Source organism: Podarcis tiliguerta (assembly GCF_965153285.1).
Source record: "Podarcis tiliguerta genome assembly, chromosome: 6".
NCBI lineage: Eukaryota > Metazoa > Chordata > Lepidosauria > Squamata > Lacertidae > Podarcis > Podarcis tiliguerta.
Window position 1 is genome coordinate 92075629 of NC_139539.1, and position 18463 is coordinate 92094091.

The 18463-nt window shown below is 44.5% G+C and overlaps 1 protein-coding gene across 10 annotated transcripts in view; it reads right to left on the reverse strand.

The window, feature by feature from the left end:
- The window catches only part of RASAL2 (RAS protein activator like 2), a 241459-nt gene that overhangs the window by 128054 nt on the left and 94942 nt on the right, over positions 1–18463 (reverse strand). For all 10 annotated transcript variants that reach the window (XM_083446251.1, XM_083446234.1, XM_083446250.1 and 7 more), the window contains exons 2-3: positions 14611–14738; positions 6902–7028 (exon numbers count right to left, since the gene is read on the reverse strand). In XM_083446251.1, coding sequence (XP_083302377.1) covers positions 6902–7028; positions 14611–14738 — 255 coding nt within the window. The remainder of the gene's footprint in view (positions 1–6901; positions 7029–14610; positions 14739–18463) is intronic.

Genomic DNA, 18463 nt, shown 5'->3' on the forward strand with positions numbered 1-18463 from the left:
GGGAGACCCAAGACTCAGACATCCAAATAGAATCATAGAATCATAGAGTTGGAAGAGACCACAAGGGCCATCGAGTCCAACCCCCTGCCAAGCAGGAAACACCATCAGAGCACTCCTGACATATGGTTGTCAAGCCTCTGCTTAAAGACCTCCAAAGAAGGAGACTCCACCACACTCCTTGGCAGCAAATTCCACTGTCAAACAGCTCTTACTGTCAGGAAGTTCTTCCTAATGTTTAGGTGGAATCTTCTTTCTTGTTGTTTGGATCCATTGCTCCGTGTCCGCTTCTCTGGAGCAGCAGAAAACAACCTTTCCCCCTCCTCTATATGACATCCTTTTATATATTTGAACATGGCTATCATATCACCCCTTAACCTCCTCTTCTCCAGGCTAAACATGCCCAGCTCCCTTAGCCGTTCCTCATAAGGCATCGTTTCCAGGCCTTTGACCATTTTGGTTGCCCTCCTCTGGACACGTTCCAGTTTGTCAGTGTCCTTCTTGAACTGTGGTGCCCAGAACTGGACACAGTACTCCAGGTGAGGTCTGACCAGAGCAGAATACAGTGGCACTATTACTTCCCTTGATCTAGATGCTATACTCCTATTGATGCAGCCCAGAATTGCATTGGCTTCTTTAGCTGCCACATCACACTGTTGGCTCATGTCAAGTTTGTGGTCAACCAAGACTCCTAGATCCTTTTCACAACAGCATTATCAATCTACTAGAAATACTTCCTGTGTAAGCCTAATTGAAATAAATGAGAGCCTTGCAACTGTATGATTAGATACAACCATGGATATTCAATTCATTAGCTAAACTCCCATCATCCCTAGCTAACAGGACCAGTGGTCTGGGATAATGGGAACTGTAGTCCCAAAACAGCTGGAGGGCCAAGTCTGGCCATGCCTGAGCTAAAGTGTTACTTTGGGTGGGGCGAAATCACCATTTTGGATTAAGAACAGCAGAGTTGAGATCTGTAAACCAAAATAATAAAAATCATTCATTATCAATAAGAAACAAGTAAAAAACCATCTCTAACCAAAGAAAAGATCTCTATATGGAGTGTGAGAATCTAGTATTCATACATTTTGAAGGGTATTCAGCCGTGGTGCCAGTTGGGTTAACAAATCTTAAGGCACTTAGAAGATTCCCACTGCCTGTTTTTGCTCCTCTTGCCTTTTGCTAGAGCTGATAGTCCCCAATGAACAAACACTAAAATCTGGCATATGCAAAGATGCAGAAAAAGTAAACTTCTCAACAGGTCATGGTCATTAATTTCTCTTCCCAAGGACTCATTTCAGGCCTGACTTTCCCTCATTTGCAACAATTACAGCCTTCCAAAACACAAGGGAATCCCCCAAACCATGTTTTGCCTTCTTTCCAATTAGAGAGAGAAGCAACAGCAGGCTTTGTTGTTACTAATTACAGCTTCAGCACCGCACAGTATCTCTTTCCTGGTAACCAAAACCATTATTAGGGAGATCTTTCCCCTAAGCTGCACTTTCAATAGATTCTGGGGGATAACTACACCACCCAGAAACCCTATAGACTTTCAAAAACAGAATACTCAGAATATGAAGGCCTTGTACAGTGGTGCCTTGCAAGATGAAATTAATTTGTTCTGCGAGTCTCTTCGTCTAGCGGTTTTTTCGTCTTGCGAAGCAACCCTATTAGCGGATTAGCGCTATTAGCGATTTAGCAGCTATTAAAGGCTATTAAAGGCTTAGCGGGTTAGCTGCTAAAAGGCTATTAGGGGTTTAGCGGCTTAGAAAAAGGGGGTGGGGAGCAAAAAAAAAATCTCAAGACTTGCAAGACATTTTCGTCTTGCGAAGCAAGCCCATAGGGAAATTCGTCCTGCGAAGCGCATTGAAAAACGGAAAACCCTTTCGTCTAGCGGGTTTTCCGTCTTGCAAGGCATTCGTCTTGCGGGGCGCCCCACCACTGTAAATGATGCACTAAAAAGACTAGTTCAAAAAGGCTATTAATTTACTATGGAAATTAGTGGATTAGGAAGTATCCTTTTTTTAAAAAAAAGTTATGGCCCACACTTTCCCACCTCAAGACACACACACAAGGAGCCCCCAGTGGCACAATGGGTTGGGGTGCTTTGCTGTTAAAACCAGAAAGTTTTTGGTTTGAGCCCATCCGGGGATGGGCTGTGAGCAGGATTCCATGGACTGCAGTGGGGCTGGACTAGATGACCCTTGGGTCCCTTTCTACAACTCGATGATTCTAAGGTGGTTTGCAACAAATACTGAACAAGTTCCTCGTAATGTACAACAGGATTAAAAACCAAAACCTTTCCACATGGAGAACAAGTTCAAAAAGTGTAACAAGATCCCCCCCCCCCAAGAGGACCAGAGAACTATATTGATTACCAGAATATCAGAATGTCCCAGATCCTTGTCCCTTGAAGTTAGAAATGTAATTAAAATAATGAGGGACAGCTGCAAGGGTGGTGAACACAGAGGCCCCAGTCATAACTATGATGTGCAATAATTACCTACAAACGAAGCAAACGCAAACTGTTTGCAATTTGGTGATTTTCCTGATTATGGTCATGGATTAAATATAGGGGTCTGAGTGTGTGCATTTGCTGCATAGGTTTATATATTGTGATCAGTTATTGAGATGGATCAACGGAAAGCATATTCTTTTATTAGTTTCATATTTATGTCTGATCTCTAATTCAGGCCATGGAAAGGGTTCTAGCTTAGCTTTTCTGCTTCCTTTTCTTTCTAGGTTCAGAGACATTTTGTTCATTCAGGTAGAGCATTCTAACGTGCAACCCATTCACCCCATATGCTGACTGAAGTGTTACAGTCTCGCAAAGGCCATACCGGGGCTTTTATAAGCTGCCACACTCACACCTAAACAGGGGTTTCGAATCCAGGACTCCAAATGAAACAACTTGGCCACTGAACTACATGGGATAATGTATATAATAAATCTAGCTCAAGATCCCTAAGCGGTAAGTTCTGCCACCACCCTTCATAAAATATAATAAGACAATTATATAGACTGCATGTGCACACATACGGAGGTGGCGCTGGAAATTCTGCATTACAGTTTCTATCCTAGCAATTTGGTCTATCCTCTTGTGCTTTCCGCATTTGGTGTCCATTCCAAAGCTATTTTGGGTGCAGCTGTTGCTGTTAGCACATGCTGCCGGCTGCCATCTGTTTCTCCTTTTCGCTTCAGTCACGTCCAGCTCCATCGCTCTCCTTCCCCGGGATCAGCGCTCATTGTCATTTTTAAGGGGGACACTTAAGTATTCAGCTCACTGTGAAGCATGCCCTTCAAACAAGGAGATTCTCCCAAATAAGCAATCCTAAACTAACTAAACTATCGGAAAAACAGTGAGCATAATTCAAAGCTATATATTTTGGCCATCGTTCACGATCTTTTATTTTCCAGAGATGTGTTCTTTCCATCCTTGCACTGTTGCAGTGCTGCCTACAAAATCTAGTCCCTTTAAAATAACTGCTATACAGTGGTACCTCGGTTTAAGAACAGTTTTGCTTATGAACGGTTCGTTTTACGAACTCTGCAAAACCCGAAGTAGTGTCCTGGTTTGTGAACTTTACCTTGGTCTAAGAACGGAATCCGAATGGTGGAAGCGGGCCTCGGTTTAAGAACGGATTTGGTTTAAGAACGGACTTCAGGAACGGATTAAGTTCATAAACCGAGGTACCACTGTATTAGTTGCCCTGCAATGCATTGTACAGTGGTACCTCGAGTTACAGACGCTTCAGGTTACAGACTCCGCTAACCTTGGCTTAAGAACTTTGCTTCAGGATGAGAACAGAAATTGTGTGGCAGCGGCATGGCAGCAGCAGGAGGCCCCATTAGCTAAAGTGGTGCTTCAGGTTAAGAACAGTTTCAGGTTAAGAACGGACCTCCAGAACGAATTAAGTTCTTAACCCGAGGTACCACTGTAAAGTCCTGAGTTTCCAATGCAGTGGGCACAAATGCCAGGGCATCTGCTAAAGGGCTGCCCTGGTACTCATCAGGCTATTTCTCCCCTCTGGACCAAATTAGCAAAACAAACAAAACAAAACAAACCCACCCACCCCATTAAAATGGCCTCCCAGCGCAGTTCCTCCAGTCACTTGTAGGTCTTTGCTAGGCCCTCTGTTGCACATGTCTGCTTCCATTCTGATTTGATGGCAGCAGGCTTTTGGATTGGTTGTAAAAAAAGAAAGATGGGTGGGGGTTAAGCTGTGCAGCAGAGTGGGAGGAGGGGGGTTGAAAAGAGAACTCATGGAAGGGGAGGCCGGAAAGGTAGAAGAAGCCAGAACTATGGGAGGAGGGCAGAAAACAGGGCTAGTGGTAGGGCTAAAAGGAAAGCACAGAAGGGGGAATAGGAAAGGGAGAAGCCAGAGCCATAGCAGAACTGGGTGCCTTTCATTGTCTTGGGCAATATTTGCATTCTTTGAAATGGAATTACAGTTTGCAGTAGAAAAATATGGGCTAAAAGAGCGTTTTGAGCTCAGATCCCCACATCCGTCCTATACTCAAGTTATTTGTTCTTTTTCATTAAGCCATGATCCCATGGTGGCCATTTTGTGGTGGTGTCCACAATAGGTTCCCCCCTCCAAATTTCTAAGAAAGTTGGTGAGCCCCAACATACTCCATACAAAATATGCTGCAGAAAATATGGACTATCCCGTCATGCCAGCAGGCTTTCCCCCACTTTGGTTGCACCCGTTAACAAAATGGGCAAGGAGGTTAAAGTTCTTAGGACGGCATTCATTCAGCCTCCAGGCAGGTTATCTATCGGCTATAGAAATATAAATGTCTCCTGGTATGCTTTGGGCAGGGACGCGGGTGGCGCTGTGGGTTAAACCACAAAGCCTAGGACTTGCCGATCAGAAGGTCGGTGGTTCGAATCCCCGCAACGGGGTGAGCTTCCGTTGCTCGGTCCCTGCTCCTGCCAACCTAACAGTTCGAAAGCACGTCAAAGTGCAAGTAGATAAATAGGTACCGCTCCGGTGGGAAGGTAAACGGCGTTTCCATGCGCTGCTCTGGTTCGCCAGAAGCGGCTTAGTCATGCTGGCCACATGACCCAGAAGCTGTACAGCGGCTCCCTCGGCCAATAAAGCGAGATGAGCGGTCACGACTGGACCTAATAGTTAAGGGTCCCTTTACCTTTTTATGCTTTGGGTACAATTCACTGAGAACAATGGCTGCCCACCCTCCATTGCAATCAACTAATTTGTGAGGTAGAAGAGGTAGAATCAAATGCCCTTGAATCCTAATTTCATTTGTCAGTTTAGCAATGTGCCTCACTTGTTAATTGTTGTACCTCTTGTCATTTCCCATCTCCTTCAAAAGCCAAGACAACATTTCTTTCTCCTAACAATACCTACTTACGTCTCTGCAAATGCTCTGAGATTAGCACCTTGTCGAGAAACACAAGGCAGGTGCTTCAGAAATAGTGTCATTATGACTGTAGCTGCAAAATGCTAATCACGAAGCCACAAGTACAGTTTGTTAGCCACATAATTTGCTGATTCAAGATGGAAGAGCAAAACTGACCAACAACCTCTGAGGCATTCTTCTCGTCAACAGGAAGTCACTAATATCTATGCTGCTGCCAAAAGATCAGAGTGTTCTTTAAATATATATATTTGAGCTCTTTTCAAGTGAGTCACTCAGTGATGTCATTTCAGCAAAGGACACTCAGAAAGAGCAACAAAGAGTCCTCGTGTGAGAAGCCAAAGGCAGACCATACAGGTATGGCATATATACACCTGTCTCTGTCAGCTAACAGGTGAGAGGCCTACCTCAGGTGACCAGCCTCAAGGGACCAAACAAGACACAATGGACAATGCCTTTGTCCCTGCCCTGTTGACACAACTAGTGGTGGCACCTGATATTTAGACTCAAAAAGTGTGCCCTCCTCTGCCATTATATTCAGGTACTTCTCATGCCAGCCCATCTTGCTTTGGACAAGTGTATCACTGAGGAGAAAAGTACCCAAAGCAATAGAGTGTGGCAAGGTAAGGCACAGGAGGGGGAAGGTTTGTTGCTTTATTTATTTAACAACTGACTACCTTGTCTTTGGTGTGTCTGTGGTTAAACCACAGAGCCTAGGACTTGCCGATCAGAAGGTCTGAGCCTGGTATTCTGAACTGGGAAGGGCAGGATATAAATAAAAAATTATTGTTTATTAATTATTATTATTATTATTATTATTATTATTATTATTATTATTATATATGGTGCTTGAAGCCAGAGCTCTGGTACTTAAGACACCAACTCCCAAGCCAAAGACAGAGAGAATGAGATTCTTGCGACAAGCCTTGGGGACTTCTGGCTACACTAAGCTCTTGCTTCTTAGCTCTCCCCATTCCTTTCATCGCTTCTCAAGGGGGACAGCCCCCCCCCCCCCGCAGAAAAAGTATGATTTTATCATAAACTGGTTTCCAATAGACTCTTATTCAAACTTTTTATGTTAAACTGAGTGAGGGTGCTATGACAAAACAGTGAAAATCTCAGAACAAAGCACAGGTTTCGGTTTATTACTTGCAAGCGCCAAGGGCTCAAATAAAAATGAAAACAAAACTAGGCAGCTCATACAGGTAGTTGGAGTCACTTTAAACTGCCCACTGCTACCGTGCTATTGGGATAAACAGTTTTAAATTCCAGGATTCTTCAGCAGCTTCAGGAGCAAACATAAGAGAAATTTCGTTGATTCAGATAAATACGAACACTTTGGAATTATTGAGCTGCCCAGCATTAACCGACAGTGTCACTGCTCTATGGTCTTCACTGGAAGACTCCTCCAGTGCTGTCTGTTCAAACAGGAAGATTATAGTACTCTGCAATGGAATGCAGTTTCTCATGGAAATTTAGCTTCGAAAGCTACATTGCTTGTTCTACTCGTATAGCTTACCAAGCTTAGCAGCTCCCTCTGGTGGGTAGTCAGGAAATTGACCCTCCGAAGGAACACTCACGGTGCGCCGCAGGCAACGCCCTTTTGAAGGCTCCGATGCCTGTTCCTGCCCTCCTTCCACAGCCATCTGCACATGAAAAAGACACAGGCAGGTTATAAATTTCTTGTTTTCAACATAAATCGCTCGAAGCAATCAAGAACTTTTCCTGCCCAGAATGAATGCCTCGATTCCATAGCACTGGTTGGAAAAACTGAGGGCTATTTAGATGACATCTGGACACATCTGCAATCTAGTTTTTATTTGGAACCATGCAGGGCAAAAGGAAGCAAGCATCACAATTCCACAGACAATGCAATTAAAAGGTCCGAAGAAATCCTGTATTTCTCTGTTGCAGCAAAAACAAAAACGGAACTGGGGCGGCATAAAGACTAATACGTTTTATCACAGCACAAACTTTTGTGGAGCAAAGTTCACTTTGTCGGATGTGCAATGCATCAAGTTATTGTTTCCAACTGGGTCTCAAAAAACTTTCCCAACTTTCTCCAATACCCCCAGAGTTCCCTGCGCTCCCGCTATGAAACTGAATATATTAAAAACTGAAATAGGCAGGTGTAAGCCACTCTGTGGGTAAAAGCATCCCAGTGCCAGGGATAATAATAATAATAATAATAATAATAATAATAATAATAATAATAATTTTTATTTATATCCCGCCCTCCCCAGCCGAAGCCGGGCTCAGGGCGGCTAACAACAATAAAACAGCACAAAAGTACAGCACAAACAACACTCTAAAATCATTCATTATAAAATTAATTAATTCAAGTCATTGGGCCAGAGCTCCACGAAGATTGCCGAGGGAGGGAGTCAAGCTGTGCCCTGGCCAAAGGCCTGGTGGAACAGCTCTGTCTTGCAGGCCCTGCGGAAAGATGTCAAGTCCCGCAGGGCCCTGGTCTCTTGTGGCAGAGCGTTCCACCAGATTGGAGCTGCGGCCGAGAAGGCCCTGGCTCTAGGGCTGAAATCTGGGACCTTGTCTCTCTGACCAAGGGATGGTCTCTTTTGTGACAGAGCTATAAATTGCCCCAAGTGTACTTTCTGCTAACAAAGAGCTCGAGTGAAAGCAGAGAAAGACACTGCAACAGGCATATCGTAATTTTGGGTGGGTGGGGACAGATGCTCAGCAAGGGGCACACAACCACCACCAATATGTTGAGATATATGGATTTAGTACATTACATGTTCCCTCACATTAGTTGTAGTTTTCCAGACTGAAATTCACACTTTCAGCTCAGCTTTTTGCCCAGCTCCCCTGATTGTTCTCCAGTTCCTCAGTCACAGAGTCCTACAAGCATAGTTATGTGTCTACGGACTCAACTGGGGGGGGGGGGATAAAAAAAAAGACGTACAGTGGTGCCTCGCAAGACGAAATTAATTCGTTCCGCGAGTCTCTTCGTCTAGCGGTTTTTTCGTCTTGCGAAGCAACCCTATTAGCGGCTTAGCGCTATTAAACGCTTAAGGGATTAGCGGATTAGCTGCTAAAAGGCTATTAGCGGCTTAGCGGCTTAGAAAAAGCGGGTGGGGAGCGAAAAAAAATCTCAAGACTCCCAAGACATTTTCGTCTTGCGAAGCAAGCCCATAGGGAAATTCGTCCTGCGAAGCGCATCGAAAAACAGAAAACCCTTTCGTCTTGCGGGTTTTCCGTCTTGCGAGGCATTCGTCTTGCGGGGCACCACTGTACACTCTTCCTCCTTTAGGCATTGGAACAAATCATGTACGCAATGCACTAAGAAAGATTTGGACAGCAAATTTCATTGGGCCAAGTATTTGCAAAACCAAGATCGGCAAGGTCATAAACCAGGAGTGGCACGCCTAAATTATGCAGTATCGATGGTTGCCCCTCTTCCTGCTCATCAATCCTCTATTGTCAGCACAAGCATGCCTTGCTCTTAAGTTTCTGTTTTCAAGAAGGGAGACTTCGCCCTCCAAGAAGCTCCAAGCCAGCTGATGGAGCAGTTCTGGTTGCCCAGCGCACAAATTCTACTTGGCCCTGTCAATTATTCATCCCCTGCACTTTCGAGTTTTTGCTGATATTTCTTTTCCAGCTGAACACTCTCATGACTGTGTCTGCAATTACCTTTTAAGATATGGCTAGAACGCAGCATACTATCTCTCTATCCAGACACATCTAGAGAGATATATAAAATTTCTCATATTCGTGTATGTTCTCGATATTTTTGAAAGTTATTGGCTAGATTCCTTTTTCATTTGTAAAGTTTCTTTTTAAGCATTACATGGACGAGGCATCCACCTCTTTATGTCCAGTGTGGGAAACCTTTCTCAGCCCAAGAGAACCTTCTAGGGGCAACCAGCCAGTGGTGGGTGGAGCCTGAGCCAAACATGGGTGTCATAGCTGTCAACTTACAGATTTGAAAATAAGGGACCAGGAGCCTTGAAAATATGGGATCTGTAGCCAAAATAAAGGGATTTTGTGAGCGCAGGTATGTTCAACTTCTGAGCCCCTCCGAGCCAAAGGCAGAAAGCCCAGCCAGCAGTCAAACGAAGCCTCAAGCGGTTGTTCCACCAGCGCAGCAACCCAGCAAAGGGGATGCAGCAAGGGAAACCACTGTCACTTCTCCGCTGGGAAGCGCTGAGCAAAGGCGAGTCCCCAGGCAACGCGGCTGATTTGATTGGCACAAGGCATGCAAGCTCCAACCACCCAGTCGTTCTTAGAGTCCTTATGGGGTGAGCAACGCAGCCAAGCAACACAGTTGGAGCCTCCTTCCTCCCTGGCCGGCAGGGAGAGAGAGGAACTGCTTCCTTTGAAACCCGGGAAATTTAAGGGACATCATCAATAAGGGACAGCAGCGGCACACAGCGCTAGGATAAGGGACTTTCCCGCCAAATAAGGGACAGTTGACATCTATCATGGGCATGGTCAGAGGAAAAGTAGGTGGAGCAAAGGATGCAAAACCCACAGGAGACCATGTTCCAGCAGACAAAAAGGTCCACACCCACAAACACCCACCTACCCCTGACATTATCACACTGTTTAAGGACATAGCCAAGCCAGGCAAAAGCACTCAAGGAGGGTATGGAGCAGGGCTGGTGGAAGTTGGGGCTTGGCCAGAGCTTGCTTTACGCTGCCTCTGGAAAATTTAATGTAGAGGTCCATTGTCCTCTTTTATATCTGAATAGTAACTGGATGTCCAGTGAACCCCGTGTGGCTTATACCTTACCAATAACCCCCTCTTACCTATTCCTCTCTAGTGACTTAAGTTTTTAACTGCCAACCTTCTCGAAGGTGATGAAAGAAGAGTGGTCGAGCCTTTTTGTAACATGCTGATGGGAGACAAAGAGGGATAACTTGGCTGGAAAGGGGAATAACTTGGCCATAGAACAACCACGAACGTTTTGAGAAGAGGACTGGCCTTCCTGCTATTCTGATCTACAGGTAAGCTTGCTTTGGCTTATATGTGCCAGAAGTAATTCCCCAAGTGAGAAATCCTCAGCAAATGGTTTAGATAAAGAATAGAATTGTAGAGTTAAAAGGGACCCTGGGGACCATCTGGTCCCATCACCTGAAATGCATGAATATGCAGTTGTCCCATAGGGGATTAAACCTGCAACCTTGAATTATCAGACCATATATCAACTCTTTTTTAAGGATTCCCTGGTTCGTAAGTGGTATGCTCTTTCTAAGGTGGCAGAAATATTCAGATCTTACCTTTAGAACTACACTTAGTGCTAGTTTTATTGCCGGTATGATATAATGAGCTAGAGTGCAGGGATGAGATATGGCAGATAGGAGATTCAAGATCCTGCTCTGGAGCTTCAAGGCAAGTTAGTCTCCAAGCCAAACCTATCTCAGAGTGACATGAGTTTAATTCCTGCTCTGAGCTTCTTGTAGAAAGGGCAGAATGCTGACATAACAAACAGACTGATCTATTTTTTTAAATTGGTTTAACATGCAAAGTGGGATTTTGTTGCTTTTTGCTGCAATGGATGGAGAAGGCCAATGCTCCTCTGAAAGAACGTAACACCCAGAAATCGTGACGATGTTAAAATGCTACAAGCACTTGCTTAGATGTAGGTTCTTTAACACCTATGAATAATGCACCCAGTGAATCCCTGTGGATCAAATCAACATAATACTGTCTACTCCTCCTCCTTCCTGTACATACAATAGATTTATAATTTAGAGTAACAGCATTTGCAACCGCTCTGAGCAATCTGTGTCAGTAACACCCCATCACAACTGTAGAATTAGCAAACAGCTGTCACAAAGTATATAGTTAACAGATGACCCCAAAGAGGACTACAAACAGATCTTGAAGCCCTGCTCCATCTAACAACATGCAAAAACATTCGGCCATCAAGCTTAGCTTCTTCTCATCTGCTGAAATACACTGGAGCCATTCAGCTCGCCTTTATTCATAAATATTGATAGATGTGAAAAAATCAGTTTTGATACTGCTGCACAGATTTTTTCAAACACCCATAAATGAAACAGCAGTGTGCAGAGGACAATCACTGGACATTAGAGGCAAAACTTACATGAAAGGGAATGTGAATGGAGGCCGTTTTACACAGCTATGAAAACATGCACATTGCCTGTAGCTTTGAGAGCAAAAGAGGAGGAACAGAATTCTGGTGAAATGAAAGAATGGATTTAAATAAAAGTTTCTCCATGATTACCTGCTTCGTACTACAATAGTGGGACGCGGGTGGCGCTGTGGGTTAAAGCCTCAGCGCCTAGGGCTTGCCGATCAAGAGGTTGGCGGTTCGAATCCCCGTGGCGGGGTGCGCTCCCGTTGTTCGGTCCCAGCGCCTGCCAACCTAGCAGTTCGAAAGCACTCTTGGGTGCAAGTAGATAAATAGGGACCGCTTACTAGCGGGAAGGTAAACGGCGTTTCCGTGTGCGGCTCTGGCTCGCCAGAGCAGCGATGTCACGCTGGCCACGTGACCCGGAAGTGTCTCCGGACAGTGCTGGCCCCCGGCCTCTTGAGTGAGATGGGCGCACAACCCTAGAGTCTGTCAAGACTGGCCCGTACGGGCAGGGGTACCTTTACCTTTACCTTACTACAATAGTAGTCATCATCTCTGCCTGCTCTCATCCATCCCAACTCCGTCTTTGAAAGGCTTGTGCTTCATAATATCTACATGGTTTTAGGGTGATGTCCAGCTTATGCCGCTTTGTCATTTGATTTATATCCCCCTCCTCTTTCCCCCAAAGGAGCCCAAGGATATGCCATTGGCTGCAACCACCTGTATCCTAGGGAACCCACTTTGCGCAACTTAGCCCCACCTGATGGACAACTTGATTCCAAGGGCTGGTTGCCACGATCCTGTCACCTGTTGGGATGCAAACATCCAGTGAACCCCAACGACAAGGAAAATTTATTGCTGGACAAAACTGAAAAGTGGAAGCAGGTGTTTCAAATTGGCTTGAACTACATTTGATAAGATGTACTGTTTTCATTCAATGACACATCTCCTTGAATTGCTTAGACATTAAAGGACATACACCTTCCATGTTTTAATACAATACTGTAATTTTTCCCCCGTATTTGGAACCAGAGTGGAATCTAAAAAGGTAAAGGTACCCCTGCCCATACGGCCCATACGGCCAGCGCTGTCCGAAGACACTTCCGGGTCACGTGGCCAGCGTGACATCGCTGCTCTGGCGAGCCAGAGCCGCACACGGAAACGCCGTTTACCTTCCCACTAGTAAGCGGTCCCTATTTATCTACTTGCACCCGAGAGTGCTTTCGAACTGCTTTCGAACTGCTAGGTTGGCAGGCGCTGGGACCGAACAACGGGAGCGCACCCCGCCGCGGGGATTCGAACTGCCGACCTTTCGATCGGCAAGCCCTAGGCGCTGAGTTTTTAACCCACAGCGCCACCTGCGTCCCTAGAGTCGAATCTACATGCATATAAAACTGTTCTGAACATGTTTTTTTTAAAGTGTTTTTTAAATGCATTGAATTTTCCATAAGGCTCACCATCACCATATAGAGTCACATTATATATTGCACTTTAAACACACTTAAAATGTTTTATTTACAGCTGTATAACTGAGTCCCAGGTCAAGCAGCTCATAGTGCTTAAAAAAAACAGAAAGGAAACCAGACATGACATAAACCTTTTCTTTCTGAAGGAAGTTCAAAATGTTTTTCAAGTTGAATCTTTTCTCTGATTCACTTAAGGCAACAACTCTTGTGGTCATTTTTTTTTTGGGGTATTTTAAGTGAAAATGTAATGACATTCTTTTTGAAAAGCAGCCATGCCCCTGTAAATGAGAGTCATAAAGAAACCCTCACAATCTCTTTCTTTCTTCCTCCCCCCCCCCCTGGATTTTGCCAGATTTTCTGTTCTTATTTTGCATCTGTGTCAATGACAATATTATGTAAGTCAAAATAGGAAAGTTTTAAAGCCTCTTGCAAATTTTGCCTTGACAATAAATAGATTCTTATTTTGCTGTTCTGACTTTTAAAAAAGAGATTCATTTGTGATAGCTGATCAACTGACAAACCAGTTCTGAAGGCTCTGGTTCCCAAACAACATGGACAGCCATTCAAATATTCCCCATGTAATTCTACATGATCCTCTAGTTTAAAACTTGGGGCCTTTTAAGTACCACAAACAACTCAGCTAAGCCACAGCTGGGAATTTCAAAATTATTTTCTGAAGAACATTGTGGTTTCTTGATAAGAATATTCTATAATATGAGATAATTTCCTCTAAAATGGGTTTGTACGTGATTACCCATCTACCCCTGCAAACTGAAAAGTCCAGGGAGACACTGGAAACATTTTAGGTACCAACAATTCATGAATGACAGTAGTGAAGTCCAACAGACGTCCACTGTTATGCCAAAGGCAGCCGAGAACATGACCCAAAATTATCGTCTGAACACTCAGTGTGCAAAGAATTCTTAAAGCAAACGAAGATGGAAAAGTGCTTAATTAGACCAGAACATAATACAGGCAGTGGCGTAGCAGGGGGGGCCGGCCGCACCGGGGGGGAGCGCGCTCGCACTCGCATCTCTCTGCCTTGCCCTGGGTTAGGGGGCGCAAATTACTTGCCTTGCCCCGGGTGCTGACAACCCATGCTACGCCCCTGAATACAGGATCAAATACAGATGCTTCTGTTTAGCAGTTTCTGAGCCCGCTTAAAAAACACACATTTTTACGTATTGAACTGCAATGTTTAGCCCTTACATTTGAGATTTTCTATGAATCAGAGAAACAGGGAGAGAGTGATGTTACAGGGAGATTAGGTGCAGCCGCCCAAACCATTATGCTAAATACAGACACTGCAGAGAGGCAGAAACCATATGGACACTTTTCTGCTTCTGCCCAGTCCAAATATCCTTGCACAGCCGGACTGCTTACACAAGGATTTGGTATCCTTGTGTAGCCTGCTGAGAGAGTGATACTGCTGGTGATCAAGGAACTCTACTCAGGAGGTAAGTTTAGAAAGGGCCAGAGTTCAAAAAGTTTGAGCAATCCTGCATTAAGTGCATGAAGTTATAGGAAAAGGGGAAAGTTTCAAAAGCTATTTACAAAACCTCCTGAAGGCTGATTATTTCCATTCATGAGAATAAAAGATTCCCCCCACTACACATGCAAGACAAAGAGAAGCTATTCAAGTGCCACTGTGGTCCAAAACTGCTAAGACAAAGGGAGTTCTTGCATAGTTTTTCTCTCACCTCCTTCTCTTTGTTCAGCAGCACAAGTTGGCTGTCCGTCAGAATGGAGTACTTGGTCTCCCATATTATAGTTTCCGAATCAGGGGATTGGCCACAAGACAGCCTGTGGGTTGGTGGTCCTTTCACGTCTGGGGAAAAAAAAAGGAGCAATATTAAAACATTTTAATCACTTTGCTCATTGTGGTGGAAATTACTCAGCTGAGTCTTATGTTAAAAGAGTTTAGTTATCAGATTAACAGCAATCTTATGCATGCTTAATCAGAAATACGTTCCACTAAGTTCAACGGAGTTTAGGATTGCATCCCCCCAAAAAACGATGCTATGGAGCAATTTCATTGTTGCATTTAAAAAAAAAAGTTAGCAGTTTGAAAACTATTCCCAATGGACAGAATGCTAAACCATTTAGCTCCACTTCCATGGAATCCCAAACTTCTTGTTTCGTATGAATCAGAGATCTGTCCTGCTATGTGGCAAGATTTTGGGCAGGTTCAAGCTGAATGCAAACAGATAGCAAAGCTTCAGCAGACAAATAAACGAAGAATGAGCCCTGTAATAGCGGCAGCTGCATCCCAACCGCTAGCCCCGCCTGCAGTGGAAAATGCCTTTTCAGTTAAATGGACCCAGCCAAATGCAATAGTCTTTTATTCCAATGGTGGGTGGGTGGGTGTGGCACAGTGGCGTAGCGTGGGTTGTCAGCACCCGGGGCAAGGCAAGTAATTTGCGCCCCCTAACCCGTAGATTTGTGCCCCCTAACCCGTGGATTTGCGCCCCCTAACCCCCAGGTGTTGCGCCTGGTGCGACCAGCCCCCCCTGCACCCGCCACGCTACGCCACTGGTGTGGCAGCACTCTGGTCTCATTGGGGCTTGGGCAATGGAACCCTCCGCATGTCATCCCCCCCACCCCCGGAAGAATCTGACTCCAGGGTCAAGACATATCATGACTTTATCACAAACTCTGGTGAGTTGAACAAGTCCTTTTTTTTTTTACCCATGGTGTGAAGTTTGCTTGTTTTGAATCTAACCAGGATGTGCATACAAACCAGAGATTGTGGTTTATCACAACAGCAAACCAAGGTTCTGTGATACACAGGAAAACTGCTCCTCCTGGCTACACACGAGGACAGAGGAAGCAGGGTAAGTAAGCATTGTGTTTCTCACTGGTTGATTCCAATTACAGTGATTCCTCTGATTACAAACTGAATCCATTCCGGAGGTTTGTTCGTAACCGGAAACCGTTCTTATCCTGAGACACGCTTTCGCTAATGGCGTCTCCCGCTGCGGGTGTGCCTTTGGCGCGTGATTTCCGCTCACATCCTGGAGCAAAGTTTGGAGCAGCTACTTCTGGGTTAGCAGAGCTCGTAACCCGAAGCGTGCGTAACCAGAGGTACCACTGTAGTACGCATAGTACGAAACCACCCATCAGCTTATTGAAAAGCTAAAATTAATGAATGTTAGGAAATGTTGGAATGAAATTACATGACTTTAGTAGAAACATTATAAGGAGTTAAGTATAAATAAATTTTAAGGTTTTGATGGTAAGATAAGGTTAAAATAAATTAAGATAATTAAATGACAGAAAGCAGTGAAAGAGGGAAAGGATTGGCTGATATAGTTAATAACTGGAATACAAAAAAGGGAGGTGTGAGGAGGTCAAGGAAATAAGTTAATGAAAGATAAGGATAAATATTGGATGTGTTTTTAATTGTTTTTGTTTGTGTTTTGATGTATTGTGTTTTTTGTTCTCTTTTTATGTATTGACTCTCTTTTTTTTGCTTTTTTCTGTAATTTTTAAACTTCTATTAAATATTTATTTTTTTAAAAAAAGAGAAGCTAAAAACCATAGCAATGCCAATACAGTATCCACAGCACTATCTAAACAAGCTGCATTCAAGAACAAAAAACAAAAATAATCCCGAAAAGCCTTCTGGCAACTTATCAGTAGGTATAAAGCCTTTATAGCAGCTAATTCAACAGAGCAGGGTCAGGATGAGTACATACCTGTATACCTCCAGGAGAATCTCCACCCCACCCCGGGCCCAAACACTGAGGTTCAGCTCTGAGGGCCTTCTGGTGGTTCCCTCACTTCAAGAAGTGAGGTTACAGGGAACCAGGCAGAGGGCCTTTCAGTAGTCGTGCCCACCCTGTGAAATGCCCTTCCCAGCAGATGTCAAACAGACAAACAGCTATGTGATTTTTAAAAGACATCTGAAGGCAGCCTGTTTATGGAAGTTTTTAGAGCTTGGTGTTGTATTGTGTTTTTACTATTTTTTGTTGGGAGCCGCCCAGAGTGGCTGGGGCAACCCAGTCAGATAGGAATAATAATAATGACGATAATTAATTTCCCCATAAACAGGAAACAGCTGCTCTTTTCTTAGTTGGAAATATAAAGGTGCGTGGTGGCAGTGTGGCTAAGTTTTCGCCGACTTCTGTACCAAAGTTACAATCTTGCTATGGGATCTCTTTATAACATTAAGCAAGAATCACTGAAGGCCTCGACTCTGTTGAGATGTAATGGGGAACCACATTTTCTCCCCTACAAGAATGAGCCAAAGCAAGCCTCAGATTTGCATGCTTCTCCTCACTCTTGCTCCTTTTTTATGAAGGCACTTAAATGCCTTCCCACTGCAATGCTTTTATTTTAAAACCACAGTTCTCACTGATGTCTGGACTCAGGAAACAGTGGTTTGCTTATGGTCTGAGAACAAGCCATGATCTAAAAAAAGGAGAAGGGAGAATATGAGCTCGAGGGCCCACCACAGCTTGTTCCAGCCATCATCTGCAATCACAAAATGGGGGTTATAAAACCTAAAAAGAAAAAAAAAAGGTAGGCTATTGAGACTGAAGGAACTATAAGACAGACACGGTGGTTGGCTGCCACTGAAAAACGAAACAGAAAAAAATGAATGTATCTTAGTTTTCAAAGCATTTTTACAAACTATTCCGAAAAGTCAGAGCTATGATTTGTTTTTACAGAAGAGTTTTGCAAAAAGCAGCAGTGTGGCATTTAAGCAAACCTTCACCAGTAGGTGGTGGTGAATCCACACCCACAGCAACTCCGGTTTCTAGGAAGTACGTACAGGAAAAATACAGAAATAAACATTACCGGGTGACCCTGAAAACAATGTTAAGTAATTCAAAAGCATTGAGAGCCACGCTCCTCTTATTTTGGGCCTTCTACTTCCTGCTATATTGCCAGCTGGTAGTGTTTAAACCCCTTCCCACTGCAATGCCTTTGGTTCCCAGTGCTTTAAGTCCCTGCACAAGCCTTCAAAGTTCTGGTCCTTACTTCTAAAATTGACTTACCTATCCCGTTACTCTTAATTGCACAACTTACTTTCATCCCCCCCCCCGCCCCTTTCTGAGCCTTTATCCCATGTCTCTATTTCCTAAAAAAAAACACCAAACCCTTTAAAAACATGGCCTTCCCTGACCCACTGCAGACTCAATGCTCGTCCCTCCACTGGCATGACACTAGCAGTGTTGGCACCACCAGTGCTTTCAGGACTAGGTTCCTCCAATGGGAGTCCAATTTGGACTCACAGCTGTCCATGGAGGCACAGGTCCAATCTGTATCCAGGGCAGCTGTTTACCAGCTCCATCTGGTACGTAGGCTGAGACCCTATCTGCCTGCAGACTGTCTCGCCAGAGTGGTGCATGCTCTGGTTATCTCCCGCTTGGACTACTGCAATGCGCTCTACGCGGGGCTATCTTTGAAGGTGACCCGGAAACTACAACTAATCCAGAATGCGGCAGCTAGACTGGTGACTGGGAGCGGCCGCCGAGACCACATAACACCGGTCTTGAAAGACCTACATTGGCTCCCAGTACGTTTCCGGGCACAATTCAAAGTGCT